This window comes from Ochotona curzoniae, unplaced genomic scaffold (genome assembly GCF_017591425.1).
Source record: "Ochotona curzoniae isolate NIBS_2020 unplaced genomic scaffold, NIBS_Ocur_1.0 scaffold_2453, whole genome shotgun sequence".
Classification (NCBI taxonomy): Eukaryota; Metazoa; Chordata; class Mammalia; order Lagomorpha; family Ochotonidae; genus Ochotona; species Ochotona curzoniae.
Genome location: NW_024467094.1, coordinates 3342718 through 3364115, shown reverse-complemented (window position 1 = coordinate 3364115; position 21398 = coordinate 3342718). Strand labels below are relative to the sequence as shown.

At 42.9% G+C, this 21398-nt stretch overlaps 1 protein-coding gene across 1 annotated transcript in view; it reads right to left on the bottom strand.

Moving 5' to 3' along the window:
• Nucleotides 1-4085: 4085 nt before the first annotated feature.
• Nucleotides 4086-21398, bottom strand: part of LOC121169889 (heparan sulfate glucosamine 3-O-sulfotransferase 3A1) — an 87484-nt gene continuing 70171 nt past the window's right edge. Inside the window, exon 2 of the mRNA XM_041000694.1 lies at nucleotides 4086-4707. Within this exon, the coding sequence (XP_040856628.1) occupies nucleotides 4086-4707 (622 nt within the window). The remainder of the gene's footprint in view (nucleotides 4708-21398) is intronic.

Here is a 21398-nt window from a genome sequence, read left to right as displayed (position 1 = left end):
GAAGGAGCCTTTAAGAAATGCTTTATTGGACTATGATTTCCCACCTGAAGTTGACTGATTCCGCTTCACAGAAAATGCAATTACCTGCTTGTTCCAAGCAACTCCCGTATCGCCATGGTAAAAACTCAGTCTCACTTTCCTTTAGTTCTCCTGTGAAGCACCGTGGATCTGCTGCCTAGAATGTGTCACTTGTTAGAGATGTCCAGAAAGGCGCTTTTTTTGAGCAAAAATCAGAGTGGGAACAGAAAGATCTGTAAGTCAAGTGTCAGTTCAAGCCAAGCTTTTAGATTTAGTTTGCAGATGCTCTGCTTGTGAGCATCGACTTGCCTTTGTTAAGCCAGAAACCTTGACTCAACTCATCTTTATATTTCTGTATCTGTGATCGAGTGATTGTGACTTTGTCATCTGCCCAGGAGATGCCAGAAGCACCTTTCCTTACCCAGAGACAACCAAAAATATCTTCAGATGCTGGCCTGGGCTACTAAATTACCTTGTGCTGAGAACTGCCGCCTTAAGCTTTAGTTTCTTCATTGGCAAAGTGGAACTAACGAGAAAGAAGAAAAACTGCCAGTAGTTTCAAGCGAGATGATGCATTCCAAAGCGTGAGCTGCTACGACTTTGAGGAGCCACAATTTCTTAGATGCACTGACTCAATCACACGCTAAAGGTAAACCATTTTCCTGGGTCGCAGAGCTCCACAGGTGAAAGCTGGCAGAATGTGAGGACAAATCGGGCAAATATATTCTCTTTTTCAATAGCCCTTTGGGGAATGAATCCGTGGATGAAAGATCCCTCTCTCTCTTTCACTGTCTGTCATTCAAATAAATAAGTGATTAAAAAAAAAGGCTTATGGACACACCCATGTTTTGAATCCTAGCTCAAGAAGAGATGTATTGAGTGGGGGTGGGCATTAATCCAAATTACCACTGAGGTTTACCAGCCTTTAAAACAAGAAAATTAAGAGTGATAATAACCCTTGTAGACTAATAAGAATCTGTAGAAGCTTGTTAATGTCCAGTGTTCATAATAAGCTTAACTTGCCTTGCAAATGACTAAGTCACGGGTTTTATATACTGTAGGTGTGACCTCAGAAGCAAAGAATGAAGCATGAAGCCAAGGATTTATTCTGGATGTGCCCCTAGAAAGACAAGAAGGGACGAGGAAGGAGGGTGAGGTCTCAGGTGGACAGCTAAAAGGTAGGATGCTGAGGTGATCCATGAAAGATCAAAGATCATTGCTTGGTGCAGAGAAATGGACACAGAACTACGAGACCTAGCCCACGCACAGCAGCACTGAGAGACAAATGGAATATCCCTGTCCCAGGAGAAATTGAGACAATGCTGATTGTAGACCTTTAGACATTTGACTGGTATCTGCCACCTCAGACACCCTCACAAAGTCTCCTAAGTTTGAAGGTTTTCCTGGAGCGCTCTGTAGCCATTCGTGTTTGTCAGAATACAAACAAAAATGTCCATGTGTCAGAAGAGGTTCTTTACACTCAATTCTTTTATTATTTCTTACACACACACACGCACGCATGCACACACGCATACACGGTTACTGGGTTTCATTGTGAGAAGGCAGTTGCTTCTTTGGGCAAAGGTTACTTCTCCAGGATGACAAGCCAACATACGCACATACAAACCAGAAGCCTACAAAAAAAATGAGTTAAGAGATGGGTAGAGTTTAAGATGAGACTCTTGTGGCTATGAGATGATTCAAGCAGAATAAAATCAAGTGAATGTTGAACACGAAACTGTTGCTGGAGGATATGCTGCTGTAACGATGTGGTGGAGACTAGAGGGAGAGGAAAGATGAGGACAGAGAAGGGCAAAGAGGAATCCCTACAGCAACAAAACTGTATCATGGAACATAATAAAAATAGTTTTAAAAAGCTGTTGCATTAGGCCCGGCGGCGTGGCCTAGCGGCTAAAGTCCTCGCCTTGAACGCACCGGGATCCCATATGGGCACTGGTTCTAATCCCGGCAGCTCCACTTCCCATCCAGCTCCCTGTCTGTGGCCCGGGAAAGCACCAGAGGACGGCCCAAGGCTTTGGGACCCTGCACCCGTGTGGGATACCCGGAAGAGGCTCCTGGCTTCGGATCGGCATAGCATCGGCCATTGGGCTCACTTGGGGAGTGAATCATCGGATGGAAGATCTTCCTCCCTGTCTCTCCTCCTCTCTGTATATCTGTATATCTGACTTACCAATAAATAAAAAATAAATCTTTTTTTTTTTAAAAAAAGCTGTTGCATCAAGGGCACGAAAATAAAGAAAATCAGCTGGAACATGACACTGATTTGGGGCTTTACTCATCCATAAACAGGATGTGAGCAAATAAATTCAAAGTCTTCGGAGCAATTCTAAATATGTAGAAACTTAGAAATATCTTTTCCTTGATTGGAAGTGATAAGCTTTTTAAAAAAAATGCTGAAATCACCTGTCACCTCAACGGGGCATGTAGAATGCTACTGCGTATTTTATAACAGTTTCCACTGTTTTTTTTTTTTTTAACTGACAGCATTGAAGAAGACGTAGACTATGACTCTGGAATGCTACAGAGTCTGTTCCTTTAAATGTTGGTAGAGAAGGAAGATTTTATAAAATGAGAGACACTCTCCTCTTGGGTTTAAACCTGTAATAAAATGTTGCTGACAGACTAATTATAGATGTTTTATATGTTCTGTGCATATGTGTTCCTCTCTCAACCAATTTAATTCCCATTAATGCTAATCTTGTTAATACCCACTCTGAGAGGATAGGAATACTCTTAATAAACTATTGATTTATTTGAACGACTTAAATGGGAGATGAGCAGAAAGAAACAGAAGGGGGGAAAGCCATCATTTTCCCCACGTCTCCATTTCTCAGAACGTTTTCCAAATCTTAACGAACAGCGACAACCGGGATAAAGAGTAAATGAGGAGAAAAATAAAGCGACAAAGTGACGGTCCTCCATCCATGAAAAACGTAAGAGCCTTGTAAACAAATTAATTTTGTTTTTACTACTAGCTCCGAGTTTAGAAGTGAGATAGTCCAAAGGAAGACAGACTTTCTCCCTACAGAACAGGCAGAGAAAAATGACAGAGTGTGAGCTCTAAATGGAAGTGGGAGTTTCTTTTGTAAAAACTAAGAATCCAAGCCAAAGGATCCATGCATTTCCTTCCTTCAACACCTCGGCTCCTTCCTGGTGTGGCTGTCTGCCTTGTCTTTCATGTAAGAATCCAACAATTCTCTCAGTCAAGCAAGACCTCAAGGTACTTTAAATAACCTGGAGCCAGGTCTGGTTGGTAAAACAGGCTGTGTTCAAAGCCCAGTGGTTGCGTGGACTACACCTGGAGTCAGGTGACGTTGAAAGCTGAGAAAGCCAAGGAAACCATCTACGGTTTCCACGAGCTCATCCAGAAAGCGCTCACTGGTTCTAAAGCTTCCGGCATCTCCGCAAAAAGTGGAAGAGAAGTGGTTTAGCCGGGATCCACCTCAACATAAGCCCTCAGACTTCCCTGAGACTCAGTTTTCCTTATCTATGAACTGGGTATGTCTGTGGAACTCTCTCTGCTTTTACACTCCACCATAGCTAAAAGGCTCACAGGCCATATTTGCAAGCACCGCGAAAACACACATCTAGAATATTCCTCACCGGGAAATGATTTGAGAGAAAACAGCAGAGGAAGAGGCAAGACGAACATGATAAGGCAGACATCATTTGTGTCGGGTCTCATATTTTAAAAAAGGAAAGACAAAGATGTTTCCCCCAAGCTTTTCTGAAAACTTTTAATGCCACCAAAGCTTATTAGTCGTGATCAGGTCTATGGAATACATCGTTACACATGGACACTGAAATTCTTTCAGAGCCAGGAGGTATCCTGGTCTCTCTCTTTTCTCCAAATGATTGGCGTTGGTTGCACACTGAAATGGGCCAAGGGTGAGAAAACAAACTTTTTTTAACATTCATGAGGGGGAAAAAAAAATACAGAAACAAGCATTTTCAGCACAAATATTAAATCGCCTTTTCTCTACCAACTGATAAAAAAATATATTATATTCTGATTTTTTAATTTTTTTTTTTTAATTATAGCGTCATCATCCGTCCCAGCCAAAGTCATGGCCAGTCATCTGGTAGAACTTGAGGTTCAAGGGCCGGTAGAAGTCGCGCAGCCGGCGCAGCGCCTCGGCGGCGATCTCGGGGTGCGGCCGGCCCTTGGTCTTGCCCAGGCAGTGGGGCTTGCTGCTGCCCTCGGGCTTCTTGAGGCAGGGGAAGCCCTTGGTCTTGTTGAAGTAGAAGTGCTTGTTCGTGATGATGCGCTTGAGGCCCAGGAAGTCCTGCACGCGGCCCAGCTCGCCGGCCGGGTCGCTGATGAGCCGCTCCCCGCTCACGAAGAGCAGCTGGCGCAGCGGGAAGTGGCGCAGCCAGTGCTCCAGGTGCTTGGCGTAGATGCCGATCTGGATGGCGCTCCACGACGTGTCGATGAGGCCGGCGCTCCTGTTCTTGAACGTCAGGCTCTCGAAGCTGGGGATGTCGGGCCGCTTGGACAGCGTCTGCGTGTAGTCCGAGATGGCCCTGGTCACCGGGTCGCGCACCACCACGATGAGCTTGGTGTCCCTGGACATGGCCGAGATGCGCGCAGGCGCCTCGCGCGTCACAAAGTAGCTGGGTGTCTTCTCCATGGTGATCTGTCCCTCCAGGGTCCTGGGCATCAGGTCCCTGAGCAAAAAGCACAAGAAGGAGAGAAAAGGGACATTAGCGTCTGAAGAATGAGTGGCTTCCCTTACTTGCTTGGAGAGTAATGCTATCTGCACAACGGAGCGAAACCATCCAGCAACCCTCGGTTCCTTGGCGTAGCATCATCCATCTCTCTCACCATTGCGGTGAATCGATGAACTACCGGACTTCAGCGCCTTAACACACGCCTGGCCAGGGCAAATAACACGAATGTTTTTAAAATTTACTTTTTATTATCAATACTCCATGCTGTAAGACAATAAACTTGGTCAGTTTTTTTCTTTTTGATGAAGGATAATATTGCCATGAACACAGTTAAACTGTTATGAGAAGGTTGTTAACATATCCTGGGCTCACCCAGCCTATTCTGAAAGCAACTGTACTTTAAACATCACGGCATACACTACACAAGCCACTTGTCTTCATAATTCCACGGCTTTCCCATAACAAGTAAGGCTTATTCAATAATCCATCTTTGAAGTAAGGACTCGAGATGGCATCATTAGCATATTCTAAATAGTTCTCTGGCCCAACTGAAGTTATGCCTTACAATGGGATATTTTCACGTATGCCAAAGTAAATCCCAACCAAGGTGTTCTACGTGTTCTCGGTGATTCTTGCCTGTTTCTTTTTACAAATGAATGGTAAAAATTTCTTGATCATGTAAAAAGTGTCCCCGTGATGCCACAACACGGGTCCTTGCCATCTGAGGCTTGATCGCGCGGTGACTGGCATTGGGTTCAAGTGTTCTCTCCCACCGAAAACTGACGAACTGCTGGTCAGCCACAAGTTAGCATCAGGAGCCATGCAACGGATTTCCTCTTTCAACTTAGATGTGCTGCCATTACATGCAGTGCTTATTTAAATATAGATACATATTACATATACATATATATGTATAAACATATATCCTGCTCCTAAGGTGTTATCTTTCTAACTCCATGTCCTACAAGAAATACATGTCTGCCTAAGTCAATACTAGATTAGGGCCCAGCGTGACAGCGTAGAGGCTGAAGTCCTCGTCTTGAATGCACCGGGATCCCATGTGGGTGCTGCTTTTCATCCCGGTGGCACCGCTTCCCGTCCAACTCCCTGCCTGTGGCCTGGGAAAGCAGTCGAGGACGGCCCAATGCCTTGGGACCCTGCACCCTTGTGGGAGACGTGGAAGAGTCTTCTGGTTCCTGGCTTTGGATTGGCTCAGCTCCATCATTCAGGCCGGAAGATCTTCCTCTCTCTCGCCTCCTCTCTGTATATGTGCCTTTCCAATAAAAATAAATAAATCTTTAAAAACTACTACATTAAATGAATTTTTGGACTTTATTACAATGTAACTGAATTGAAACTAATACATTTTGTTCTTTGATCTAATGGCAAAAAGACTCAAACTGGCATGTTTATATTGAATTCACTTTTATTCCTGGAACACACTCCGTTTAACTTTGGTATATTACTATTTGTCATTTTTTCTGTATTTTTCATCCATATTCAATAATGAGATATCCCTTAAGTTATTTTTCTATTTAATAGCTTAATCAATAACTAGAATACGAATTATTCCACAAATGAAATGTGCTGAGAAATTTTCTATGTGCTTGAGAAGTTTAGGAAACCGATGCTCTGTTCTTGGAAGATTGTAGGGAGCTACTGGCAAAATTATCTAATACTGGTACCTTATTTTTCTGGTATGAGTATTGACTTATTCCAGTATTGTTCTTTGCCCTGTATTGATTATGGTAGACAATACTTTTTTCTAAAAGTCACCCAGTGAGTAGCTGGAAACACAGCCTTCTCCCCAACAATAATTTTGTGCTTTCTTTCTGCCTCCTTGAGTAGATGCTCCTTTGGAACCCACTGATTTCCATGTTAGCTTTTAAAGATCAACAACATTTATGATTTTTGTGTTTATGGGAGGGGTAAAAAAAAAGATAGACATAAAGAGACTGAGGCAGGCAGGGAGCTTTGCAGAGAACTACCAGTTGCCTACAGCAATAAGACTGTGCCAAGTCTAGGACAGAAGGTCCGGAGCCACGAAGCTGCTGTGGACTCCCCAACCATGGCCATCATCTGCAGCCTCACGGGAAGCTGGACACTGAAGCCGAGCAGGATGCCAAGCCCAGAAACTCCAACACTCGATATGGAAATCCCAACTCAGTCCCACACTGGTCTTAGCACGAAAGCCAGCCCTCGTCCTTTATTTTAGCTTCTTTAATACCCCCCTGATCCAGCTCCGTACTAATGATCTGGAAAAAGCAATAGAGGATAGTCCCAGCACTTGAGCTCCTCCTATTCACGTGTAAGACCTAGATAAAGCTTTTGACTCTTGGTTCCACCTGGGCCATGGCAGGTACCCGGGGAATGAATTAGCAGTTGTAAGAGATCTCTCTTTCTTTGTAACTCTTTCAAACAAACAAACACATCTTTCAAAAACTGAAAGTTGAGTTCTTATAAGGAAGAGCATCCCAAATTATTTAACTGCTCCCTGCTTGGTCCCTGGACCACCCCTTTCCCCTCCCCTCTTTTTTCTCTGCGATTAAAGGTCATTACTTGTTTGCAAGAGTAGAATGAATGCCATGAGAGTACTGTATAACATGTTTTGCTCACTGCTATAATGCTGGTGACAGTATCTGCTCAGTTAACACTGTGGAATAAATATGTGCCACCTGTTCTAACAGTGAAAGACAAGGGGGAAGAGAGACTGTCTTTATTAAAATGTGTCACTCAAACACATCATCCTCAATGCTTCAAGTAAATCCTGCATGTGTTAATTAAATACATTGGTTACATGTGTTGGATAAAGTGAATTTCAAACCAGTCTTACACATCTCCTCTTCTGATGAGCTCAATAAAGTAATCTGATTCTAATTCAAGATAGATACACAGGCACCTTCAGCAGAAACACTCCCAATTCTACTCCCATACCACGTCATCTGTCATCTGGATTTTTTTTCCTTTTGTTACTTATTTGAAGGACAGATGGATACAGGAAGACAAAGAAGAAGGAGAGGGAACGATCTTCCAGGCACTGATTCACTCCCTAAAGGCCTATAATTCTGCAGCCTGACTGGGCCAAAGCCACGAGTCAAGAACTCAACCCAGGTCTCCCAAGTGGGAGACAGGAACACCAACACCTGACAGAACTGCTGCTTCCCAGACATTTGCTTTCTGTTGCTGGATTTGAAAGAGACTTCTTGAGGCTGGAGCAGTGGCATTGCAAGTTAACCCTCCACCTGTCGTGCCAGAATCCCATGAGGGCACCTGTTCAAGTCCCAGCTACTCTACTTACGATCCAACTCTCTGTTAATGGCCTGAGAAAACAGCAAGGATGGCGCAAGGGTGGCCCCAGGCCTTGGGACCCTGGCTCCTGGTTTATTAAAGAACTTGCAATTTCTTTTCCATAAAATTTTTAGTGTATCTCATTACCCACCTATCAAGTTCACCTTGAGGAATGAGTAAGAGTAAGACCAGGCAGCGTGGCGAGAAAGGCAAATAGATGCTGCCCGTTAGCATTGTGCAAACAATGCCAATTTCTCCGTGTGGCATCAATTCACAGTACCCATCACTACGTGGCACCCTTCACAAAAAGGAGATGTTGGTTAGCCCAACCTACTCTGCACATGTAAGCGTCCCTGGTATAAAATGTGTGAAGACCTCTATCCAGAGATTGTTGGAATGTCTCCATGAAAGAGACGAGATCAAATGTGCAAACAAATTTAGGGCTGTAAAAGCGTGCACGCACTATGAAGCAGTAGTTGTAGATGTAATTGTAGGCAGCATTCCTGCTTCCTTTAACTTCTCATTTCTTTACCTCCAATTTAGGCCGAAATTTAAAATACAGATCACACATACCACATCAGAGTGCTTGATTAGTTTATTTCTTGGAAGAGAAGAGCTCCAGATGTTTTCTTTAAGAATCACAATCATAGATTATACTTGACATAATGGGAGTGGTCCGAAGGGACCCAGTCATGAATGAAAATCTAGGTTCACTTGGCTCTAAAATATACATTTTGGGGGCTGACCCAATGGTTCAAATGGCTAATCCTCCACCTCCAAGTGCCAGCAATCCATATGGGCTCTAGTTTATGTCCCAGCTTCTACACTTCCCATCCAGTTCCCTGCTTGTATTCTGGGAAAGCAGTCAAGGACAGCCCAAACCTTGGGATCCTGTGCCCATGTGGGAGACCTGGAAGAAGCTTTTGGCTCCTGGCTTCAGATCAGCTCATCTCTGGCTATGGTAGGCATTTTGTGATATGAACTAGAAAATAGAAGATTTTTCTATATTTCCTTCTCTCGGCAAATCTGCCTTTTCAGTAAAAAAATAAGTCTTAAAATTAAATAAAATAAAATGCGTATCTTTCCACTTCCTAGGACATCTAAGCACCAGCCTTGTGACTCCTTCAGTGGTGTCTTTGTCCATCTGTCCTCAAATTTGTGCGTAAATGCATTCTTTCCCTCTTCAACTTAGAATGCAAATCCTGCACACAGGTGAGCCACACAACATGCTTTTCAAAGACTGTTTTGCAAGGCAAGAACACACTGCAGGAAAAAGTCCTTGAGTTGTAATACAAAGGTAATTTGCCTTCAGAAGTAAATAAATCCAACTCCTTCACACATGCCCTTTTCTTAAGTCTGTGCAACTTATAGAACCTTGTGTCTGTGTCTGGAAGCCTCTGGCAACAGAAAACGCAAGAAAAACATGCTCTTTTCATGGCCACAGCACGGACGGTAGTTCCTGTGGGTCTCCCATAGCGTGCGCCTAGGAGCAAAGGAAATGGCTGGGAACTCTCGTTGCTGTCAGCCTGCGTGGTCCCTTGGGCCCAACTCCACTCACATCAATATTTCTTTTCCTGCTGTTGTGAGGTGAGCCCTGCTCTGAACGTGACTTGTGAGGCTGCAAGGGAAACTCCCTTTAGATGTTGTGTGAGTTGGCTCCTGTTGGGCATGAAGATGGATGTCTCTGAACCACCTCCCACCCTAGCCCGATCTGGCTGTGCAGTTCCAAGAATCAAGCTGTCATCAAGATAAGTCAAATCTCAGACTTCAAGGCCGGGCCACGTTCAGTGTCACTGATAGCACATGCTTCTGGATGATTGAATAAAGAGATAGACACAGTTCTGACTCTCACTGGGCTTGGCAATACCACAAGCATCAAAGCTTAGTTCAGGAAACCAACACCATGTCCCCTGGGCTCCAGGGAAGAAGGGAAATGGCCAAAAGTCTTCATCACACTCATTTTGGGAGACTTCATGGAAGCAGGGGGAAGGTATTGGTGATCAGGTCGAATGGCAGAGCTGTAGTAAAAGGCACAGACGACACTATTAATCCTTCCTGTTTGTGTTGGATCTGAGCGTTTCCCAAGCCCTTAGTTCAGGCACTGACTCTTACTAGAAATAGACCAGTGTCTTGCGAGGCTCACTGTTTTGTCTCCTGATCCTTTCCAAGGCTAAATCATTAGGAAGTTCATGCATCCGTAAGATTCAAAATATAATTCCTAATCCCGTGTTTGTTGTCCCAAACCCTGCTTTCTTTTATGTATTTTTCACCTATGAGAGAAAGAGAGAGCGTGTGCTAAATCCCATTTGCTGCTGCACTCACTCACCCATCCCTCTCCCCTGCCTCGATGCCCACAAAGGCCAATAGTGTCTGTATATCTGACTTTCCAATAAAAATAAATAATTTTTTTAAAAAAATAAGAAGTCATCTAAAAATAAGAATAGAACTGTCATAAAGAAGTTTTCTTAATGTCGGCATAAAACTATTAAGAAGAAGAAATAAAATAGAATTAATTAGTCAAGATCTAGAATCTAAAGTGCGATTTTCTCAAGTCCTTACAAATGAGTGCGTGAGGCTGATGTTGCAGCACAGCAGGCTGAGTTGCCACTTGCCATGCTGACATTCCATACCAGAGTCCTAGCTCAAGTCCAGCTGCTCAGTGACTGGCCCAGCTCCACGCTGACAGACTCGGGAAGTTATGGAAATGGCCCTGCCACAACTGTGGGAGACATGAAGGCAGTCCCAGGCTCCTGGTTCTGGCCTCACCCTGACCTGACTGTTGTGGCCATTGGAGGGCATGAACCAATACATGCAAGATCACCATCTTCCCCCTCTGTCTCGGTCTTCAGTGCTATGCCTTTCAAATAAACAAATATTTAAAAGAAGTAAGTGCATGTGTGTGTGTGGGGGGGGGGGGTGTTGAGAGAGAAAGAAAGAGAGAGAGATGGATGACTGGTTATAGGGAAACCAAGAAGATAGGAGAAGTGAGAACTGCATTGTTTCAAGCTGCACCGTGAAACATTAGAAATGTGAGAACCTTTGAAATCCTATCTAGCCCTTCCAGTTCACAGATACATCCAAGTCTGCGAGCTGGCTAGCCCTAGGCCTGCAGCCAAGTGGACAGAAAATGCTCTCCTATTCTGGGTCTCTTGACTCTTGCGTCACTGTTCTTTCTACATGGCTTCTACTCTGTTTGGATTCTAGAAAGAGCGGGTGCCCAAGACTTTACCACTTTGACATTCAGAGTCCCTTACAAATAAGACCCATGCGTACAGTGGGAGATTCCCCCCTAAGTGCTGCCGAATCAGGCAAGTCCCAGTTAATGAGGAGAACAAGCTTGGGACAGCCTACCAGGTCCTCTAACCAGGTCTTTATGAAGTCTACATTCTAGAAGTGGGGAATGGAATTTTTAATCAACATGGAGAGACCATGAGGCAAGAGCAGGTGCTTCCCCCAGCTCAGCCACAGCAAATCCCCTGTCTGGGCTCATCTTGGCTCCTGACAGGGGTTTTATAAATGATGGGTTTCAGGGCTGTGCTATCAGCTTTTGTGCAACTGTGGACAGCTGCTGCCGTGCAGGGCTCCCTTGTCAACCTCGGGTTATCAGGGTTTTGCATATGTGTGGCTGGAGATAAGAAGGGGGAAATGTGTGTGTCTCTTACTTGGAAATCAACCATCTAGGGACAGAGGGGAAGCGGTGAGAACACGATGAGGATAAATCCGAAATGGCAGAAGGTTCTTTGTTAATATTTGGTGACGATGGGATATTTTTTGTTTGTGAATTTCCCAACCACTTTCCCCAACCATCCCACACCCAGTAGTTTTATTGTTAGTTTCTGGACACACAGTAACTGTTAAATGAACGTCTTTTGGTGGGTTAAACATAGAAAAAGTAGCAGAAAACGGCAATGTTGACCATGGTCTGGGGGCCGGGCTGGCCTGGGTCCATCAGGGCAAAGTTTTGCTCTGTGCAGCTCCATCAGCTTGCTTGGTTGGGAACAGTACAAACTGTGACATGATCATCTCATCCTGATCAAAACAGAACGTCCGAAGGATCTCCTGCATCTGCACACAAATAGCATCCTCTTGAAACCGATCACACACAACATCGGACTTAGGGAGAACAATCCATGAGTATACAGTCCACGGGGTCTGCTGGAGGAGCAAAACCACCTGCCACTATGAGGAGTGAAGCTGTCAACCCAATGGGGACTCAGACCAAACCGGTTCTGGCTTTTGAAATGTAGGAGGTTTCCCCAGATAGCACACACACACACTCATTATAAAAACTGCTACTTAAGCACTAGTACAGTGTTGCAGGGATCGACAAACATTCACTCTTGTGCCTGACACTGTTCAGGCTCCAGGAAAATACTTTCCAAATTCCCTTGCCTTGAGTTCAAAACACCAGACCTGTCAGCTGGAGACCTGTACAGATGCTCTTGGTCCCAACACCAGATGTGGAAGGGAGTACCACCATCATGCAGGATCATGAATGGACAGTAGAAGTAAAGAAATTGTCAACATTATAAAGCCATGTTAACTGGTAGGTGGGCTAGGGACCCAGGCCCAGAGACTAGGTCTCTGCAGGATATCCCACCCCTGGGACTCACAGACCTGGCACCCACCATGCAGGTGGACCCAGACTCCCCAATCCCTAGGGCTCACATACCCGGCATCCAGACCGGCATGGCTCACTTCACCTTGGCATCCCTAATATGAACTGGCTGGTGTAGCGGCCCAGCCCAGCCCATCCTGGTTCTCAGATCTGTCAGTGGATGTTATGAACTGTCCCAGCCTAGCCTACTGCCTGACCTGACCTACATGTGTGCCTGTGAGTACTGTAACCTTGCCTTGGTTCTTGCGCTCACCTGCAGGGACTACGTCCTGACAAAGGAGTTCCCCAGGCTCCTCTATCAGATCTCCCAACGGCAGATCTCCCAATGGCAGACCTCATGCACACTGGTGGGTCTTTGGCCGAAGCTGACATAGTCCACCTCCTGTCCTGGCAGGAACAGTGTCCTTGCCCAATTGGCCCATACCCATTCCAGTTCTTACTGTCGGGTGTCACAGCCCAGCTACACCTGGCCCACGCTCATGCTCTCATGTAGTTTAGTGGGAGCTGAGACCTAGTTCACTGCTATTCATAACTTTAAACATGAAATCACTGTACTTTAACCTTCTGTATTAATTGTAATTTGAAGTGTCGTAGTTTGAGAAAATTAACTTTTACAAATATTTAAAGGGCAAAGCCCTTAAGCAGCAAAGCCACTTAAGTCACCACTTGTGATGCCACACGACAGTGCCAGTTCAAGCCCTAGCCTGAACTCTGTTTCCAATCCAACTTCCTGCCAATGTGCCTAAAGCAGCAGAAGATGGCCCAAGTACCTGAACCCCTTGTACCTGGGTGGGTGGAGTTCTGGCTCCAGGGTTTTGGTTTCTCAAAGTCTGGCTTTTTACAGACATTTGGGCAGTAAACCGTGTAATGAAAGATCTATCTCTCTGTCATTCAGCCTTCCTTGTTCACAGGACAATAACTTCGGACGTTTTGCAATTGGGATTTATATTTTCAGTCAAAATATCCTCATATTTGCACATGCTTATTTTAAAAGCCTTTTATAGCAGGGATCGCCAAACTGTGGCCACATCCAGCTATTTTTGAAATTTCAAATTCCATCCACATGACGTGTTCAGACTGAGCAAGCTGTGGCACCTGAAAGCGTAGTACTGGTTGTCAAGAGCAGAGGCGGAGGGAAGAATGAGTGACTGTATATCGGGTATGGGGCTTCCTTTAGAGGTCAAGAAAAGGTTCTGCGACCAGACAGTGAGTCAGCTCTTTTTTTTATAAATAAAGTTTTATGAGAACAGCATGCCCATTCGCTTCCATATCGTGTATGGCAGCTTTTGAACTATACAGCAAGATTAAAGTGAGCAGTAACAGAAGCCATATGGCCTGCAAAGTCTGAAATATTTAACGTCTGGACCTTCTCAGAAAAAAACATTTGCCAACCCCTGTTTTAAATCATTATTGTCAATAGGACAAAATTAATACAGAATTTGATTATCATTAGTATGTTGCTGAAATTAAAAGATGAAAAATGAATTTTGCTCTGTAAGTACATAATAGTTCAATGATTTGTGTGTGCCTTTGTTTTATTACTCACCCAAATATTACTGAGCCATCAACAGAATACCCAAATGAGCAATAATAATTAAATTGAGTCATCTTTGGGATGTTGCCAACTCCCAGACATATAAAAACAATAGATTTAAGCTCATTTTTCTGTTTCACTGCTACGAAGGAATATATGTCAAAATAGAAGAATAGAATATATTTCACTTAACAGTGTATTAGCATGATTTATAGCTTTTTAAATGTTTAGACATGTGGTATGTGGGCTTTCATTTGTAATCTTGTCCAGGGACTTGAAAATGTTCAGGGTGGGTCTGCACAATATACAGCAGGACTTGGGGATGCCGTTACGCAGAAGAGCAAGGCGGAGGCAATGGATTCTCCGCTCAGCAGAAGCCTGGGAGCCCTGAGGAGCTGAGCCTGCCCTGGGGAGCGGGCCGGGGAGGAGGCAGGACCACGGCAGGCTGTATCACCCACCCCTGGGACCCAAGAGAAGCAAACGTGGAAGGCTCTGCAGGGAGTTCAAGGAGAAAAATCACCGATTTCCACAGCGGCTTTGCAAAAGCTAAATGTTCCAAAGATTTTAAAATCACACCAGTTAAAAGGGTCCGTTACAAGACAGTGATACAAGTCAGAGAAGTGCCACATCCTCAAAATCCACAACCACTCACTACGCCGATGTCTCTGTTTAACGTACAAGTACATCCATCCAGACCTCATTCCCGGCAAAACCTCGCAGAGGTCCGCAAGCCGCACTTTGAAATACATAGGAAGGGCTATTCCTACCATGAAATACACTCCCACTTCACTTATCTATCTATCTATCTATCTATCTATCTATCTATCTATCTATCTATCCATCTATCTATCTGAAAGGCAGATCTACAAACAGGAGACAAAGATCTTCTGTTTCACTGGTTCACTCCTCAAGGGGCCACAACAGCCAGAGCTGAGCCAATCCAAACCCAGGAGCCAGGAGCTTCTTCTGGATCTCCCATGTGAGTTCAGCATCCCAAGACTTTGGGTCATCCTCAACTGCTGCTCCCGTAAGCAGGGAGCTGGATGGGAAGTGGAGCAGCCAGGATACGAACTGGCGCCCCTATGGGATCCCAGTGCTTGCAAGGCAAGGATTTAGCCACTGGACTGCCTCGCCAGGTCCACTCCCACTTCATTTGAAGTGGCTGTGCAGTACCACATTATTTAAAGAGCTTTCAAATATTGGTGAGTCCCATAGTGTGAGAAATACAGGTTGTTTCCAAAAGCAAGCATTTTCATGCAGGTGTTTAAAATGGAAATGAAGACAAGTGTATATTAAGGTCTTAAATTGCTATTGCAAACTCACTTGCTATAAAAGTATTTGTATTTTGTCTTTGAGTGTTTATACATATTATTTAAAAGTTTTAACTCTATTTTAATATGGTATATATTTTCTCATTAATATTATGTATTATGATGTACAGCTGCTACCACTAAACAGAAAGAAATATCTTTTTCAATATTTTAATGCTCTTAGTATCTGCTAATGTATTTATTAGGAATATGATCCTAAAAAGACATTTCTTGATTATGCATTTTTTGGCTTTCATTTTCAACTACAATGGTTTTTATTGGATTTTAAATATTTTTATATGAGGGCTGTTAATTTCTTTTAGTAGTAAATATACTGGTTTTATTATCTCTCACTTCCTTTTTGTTTATGGTGTCTTAAGAATGATCTGTGTTGGGTTCTGTGTTATGGCCTAATAGCTAAATCCACACCTTGAATGCTCCAGGATCCCATATGGGCACTGGTTCGTATCCCGGCTACTCCACTTCCCATCCAGCTCCCTGCCTGTAGCCTAGGAAAGCAGTCAAGGACGGCCCAAAGCCCTGGGATGCTGCACTCACATGGGAGGCCCAGAACAAGCTCCTGGCTTCTGGCTTCAGAGAAGCTCAGCTCTGGCCAATGTAACTGCTTGGGAAGTGAATTTACAGATGGAAGATATTCCTTTCTGTCTCTCCTTTTCTCTGTAAATCTGCTTTACAAATAAAAATAAAAATCTTCAAAAAGAATTATCTGTTTATCACTTGTTTCCTTCATGACATTTTTTCTTCTTTATTGATACTTTCTAAGATCTTTAGCTGAAATAAAAATCTATTTTTAAATTTCATTCATTTTGAAATTCATTTTAAATTCTGGCCATGATCAAATTCTAGATATTTTTCTTTGAAAACAGCGTAAAGGCCACCTACGTGACATATTACATTCCCAGGTAAATGCCTTTTTGAATATAAAATTTTTATATTCTGTTTATTTTGTCACTAGTAGAACAGTCTTATTTATTGTACTGTGTATATCTCAAATCTAAGAAGGAATTCTCTATCTGTTCTTCTCTTGAATATATTCTTTTGGTTTTCATTTTCATCAAAATGGACAAAAAATTCTAAAATATCCCTATAAGTCCACTTCCTTTCCCTAATCTCACTGTAACTTGAACTTCATAAAATACAAAGGGTGATTTAAAAAGAAGTAAATTACTATTATATTGTGTTGGTCCATTTTGGAAGTAAATTACTATTATATTGTGTTTGGTCCATTTGATACAACTTTAGTTATATAATTTTTTTAGTGCCTTATAAGAGCTTTTATTGTATTCAATATCAAAATGAATGTATACAAACTTGAATTTTCTAAAGAACACTTTCTTAGGATCCTCTGTGTACAAATTTGCTTTGAAGACTTTTTAACTCATTTGAAAGGTAGAGTGATAGAAAGAGTGGGAGAGACCAAGAGATAGAGATACATACCATTTTCTGGTTCATTCCCCAAATGCCTCAACAGCTGATGCTGAAACTGGCTGAAGCCAGGAGCCAAGAATGCCATCTGCGTCTCCCACATGGATGGCAAGGATCTAAGCAACTGGGGGCACAACCTGCTGCCTCCTAGGTACCTCAGCAGGAAACTGAGTGAGATGCTGAAGACTCAATTCCACGCCCTCTGATGTGGGATGCATTTCTACCAAGCAGCAACTTAACATGCCACAGCACCACGCATGGATTCGTGAAAGCATCTTAGAGACCAGAACACCAAGGCGTTCCTTCACTTCAATACCGTGTGATCTCCTTGTTGCATTTCTCTCTCCTTACCTCTCACCCCTTGCAAGTACCGATGTCTGTCTCTAGAGCTTTGTCTCTTTAAGTAGGTTGATGCAGTCCATTTGTAAAACGTTAACGGTGTGACTTGATAAAAAAGAAGAGCAGGACAGACTGTGTCTGGAATCTGGAGTTCACAAACTGCTGGTGCCAGACACCAAGGTCAGCCTCTGCAGGCAGGGATCTGTGAGCGTTTGACCCACACTTATGTTGAGATCAAGGCCGAGATCCAGACGCGGGGGTCCGCAGTTGAGCAATGGTCCAAGGCCACTGCTATAAGACCCGTGAGACAGTCACATACTGACTTCTGTACCTGAGTCACACTGCTGCTTCCTGGTCATCAAACACCAGCTGGATAACGGCAATACGGGCCATAACTATCAACCGTTGTGTTGTAATTTGATTCCCCAAGCAGTTCAATAGAAGACCAAGGCCTTCTGGAGAAGGGGACTTCCCTTTGGCCTCCCACCTTTGTAGTCTTTATCTCGTGCCTGTCTCATTATCTCAATTGCTTGTCATCCCTGCTCCAATCCTGGTCATGCCACACTGGCAGTGCTATGTGTCTTATAAATAGAATCATTTAATCACCATTCTTAGCATAATGCTACCGAGATTCAGTCAAGTTGTTTCTTACATTAGCAGCGTGTTCCTTTCTGCTTCTCAGCAGAATTCTATTGCATAAAATGCACCATCTTCTCCTCTGATGGAGACCACATGAGTTGAATCCAGTTCTCAATGATAATGAAAAGAACGACTACGAACATGCAGTACAAGTTATGTGTGGAGTGAAATTTTTACCTAGGTTAAATAATCAGTAGAGGCCCTGTGGTAAGTGCATGTTTAACCTGATAAGAAGCTGTTAAACTGACTTAAAGAGTGGCTGTATCAGAGAAATATTTATCACCCATCCTTGTCAACAGCGGATACTGTCAGTTTATTTATTAAGTCATTCTAATAGAGTCATCCTAGTGTCAGAGGACTTTTGACTTACATTTTCTGATGACTAACAATGTTGACCACCTTTCTTTAATGTGCTATTCAATTAATTACATTTGCCCAATTTCTTTTTTTAAAAGGGGCTTATTGACTGTTAAGTTCTTCATATATTCTAAGCAGAAGTCTTTTTTAGAGGTATGGATTTTGGATTTCCTGGGTTATTGTTTGATATTTCATTCTTTAGCAGTATCTCTTGTTGAGCAAAAGTTTCAAACTCTGATGAGGCCTAATTTTATCCATTTATTTTATAGCTTATGCTTTTGGCACATGCGTGAGAACTCTGCTTAGCTTGAAGGCATGAAACTTAAAGCTTTTTACAATCAAGTCATAATGCATGTGTGTTGGAATTATACCAATTTTTTTCCACTTTTACTGCTTTCAAAAAGGGCATCTGGAGGCTTCATTTTATCTAAATACACCTCAAGTGTTTTTTAAGATGCAGATACTGGACTTACTATTTGGTGACTCTTTTAGAAAAGAAACCAGATTTATAAACAATAACAGCTAAGTCAGGACAACTGAATCATGAGACACCAACACAATCGAAGCCTCTCTTTGTATTTCAACTTCAGTGGCCCAGCTATATCTGACTCTCAAACATATTTAAGAAATGTTAAAATATCTAAAATGTCATGTGAGACACTGAGAGGATGAAATCTGTATCCTAGCTATTGGAATACCATTGCTTGGGAAGGAAGAAGCACTATAAGAAACAAGTTGTAAGAGTTGCTCTAAGCTGAAGTCTCCCAAATCCGTCCTTGGCATAGCTAAGTCTGATACTGAGCAATGTTTTAGCAGCTTCAGATGCAGGTTCTTAACCTGAAGTGCCAAGAATAAGTATCGGAAAACAATGAATTCGCAGTAAGTGCATATGAAAGTAGGAAAATTGGCATCTATGCATTTTTCCCCTAAGGAAAAAGTCTAAAATCTCATCTTGTCACTCTAAAATGACCAACCCATTTCAATAAGGCATATTGCCATTCTCCTTTCACTTCTCCTTCAGTGCACATGTCCAATACACACTTATTGAATGAAGTAACAAATAAATATTTATTGAATTGTTATTATAAGATTAACATCCTATTTGACCTTAAGTATAAGATGCTTATTTCCCAAGTATTTATTGAGCGTTGACTTTGGTACAAGCATCCTACTAGAAAACGGTATTATTACATGAATAAAAACACAGCACTCCTTTTCTCCCAGACTTTTCCCATCTGGTGGGCAGATAGATGTAATAGCAAATGTACTTCAATAGGAGAATTACTATAATGGGAGTGATTACTGTGTTCAGAAAAGGGGTATTGAACCTGCCTAAGGCGTTTAGAGAAATATGGAAGTGCTTGAGTGAAGACAAGAACAAAATCAGGACAGAGCTGTAAGTGGCCTTCAGATAATCCGATTGCATTCAAGATAATGTACAAGGAGTGAGACACGGAAGGTGGCATGTAATCACCAATTGTGTTAGATGTAAGTGCATTTTATCACGGGGCATTAGGATCGCTTAGACATCAGGACCAATTGTGAGGAGCGCAGAAAACACCTGTGTTTGAAAATAGGTGGTGTCGGCAGTTCAAGAATATTTAGGGAGCTGCAATGAACTCAGTTTTGATGGAGAGTTACAGTACGAGGGGCCCTGCCGTTTTACATGAACCACAGGTTTACTTTACAGAAATACCAACGTAAAGACACAAATACTTGTGTCCAACATTGCCCACTGTAGCGCAGATGTGTACCCCGGACAGAAAACAATCCTTATAATATCCACTTCAAACATAGGTAAATACTCTGATACATCCATATGACGTTTTGTTACTCCAATAATATTCAGTTACAACTGTTTCTAAGAATTCAGACAGAGCTGAAAAACAGTATTGGGTTGAGAAGTAAGCTATAAAATTAGAGGATATTATCTCATCTTAAAAAAAAAAACCTGGCAATTAAAATGCACATACTAAAATGTGCTTCAGTGAGTATTGGGTTGAGTTATGTTAATCGCTCTGATTCTCCTTCTCTCATTCTCTTTGCTCTTTGTTTGCCATAAACTTTGAGGAATTTTCATCGTGAACGGAATGTATTTTCTCATTCCTTGATGCTTAGTTCATCTCTGGAGCTTGCAGTGACCAAGGGGATGTGAACAGTTGTGATGCAAGAAGAGGTTTGGAAATCTCCTTGTCTAACCACTCAAGTTCCCGTGCCCTGCCATCCTTGTGAGGACGTGTCTGCACTAGCCATCCAGGGGATGAAAGAAAAGCTGAGTCACCCCTGTGATCCCAGCAAAGGGCCCCTTAGATCAGTCTTCAGTCGTCTCATTCCCCTGCCAAGACCAGCAGAGCCATCTGGTTGACTCATGCTGCCCACAGACTAGCACAGCTCAGCTAACCCCCATGCACTTGTAAAGTAAGCAATCATTCTTGCTTGTCTTTGGGGTTTTGGAGTCATGTTCTACAGCATTCCTTTAGTCATAGGTATGCTGTATTTGCATCTAATATAAGCTTACTAAAGACTTGGACAGATACAGGCGAACCACTACCAATGGCTATCCTTAGGGGTTGAAACATTGACTAACATGGTTCTTACCATCACTGGCAGAGCTGAGCATTCATATTCCCTCTAAGAGACAGAATAGCTATGCCGGCGCTGTCCCATTTTCTTTCTTTGTCTTTAAAAGGACAAAGCCATCTTCATCCTGGTAACTACAGAGGGCTTAAGCTGAAATCGGAATGGTTCCAGTGATGACGACGTTTGCCAAATTTTTACAATGCTTTTCATGTATCCTTGTCTTCAACACTCACTGAACATCACTTAGTTGGCCACTTCATCACCATTTCAGCTCACTTATTCTAAGTAAAAAAAAAAAGTAAGAGAAAAACGCCCAGTGGCTCCTGTTGGGAGTGAGGTCACTGAGAGAATTATTACATCTCTTATGAATAGGAAATGTCATGTTAAAGAACTATTAAAACTACTCAAAACTGTACTATAAACCGGAAATGCTTTGGGATACGTGAAGGCAACATGCATGGTGAGTGCAGGATGGCGATGGTGATGATGTTGTGTTTATTTTTAGGTACTGTATCAGCCCATTGCCATAGGACCTGCTGTAGCCTCCTGCCTTTGATCGAGCCTGGTCGTTCAGAGG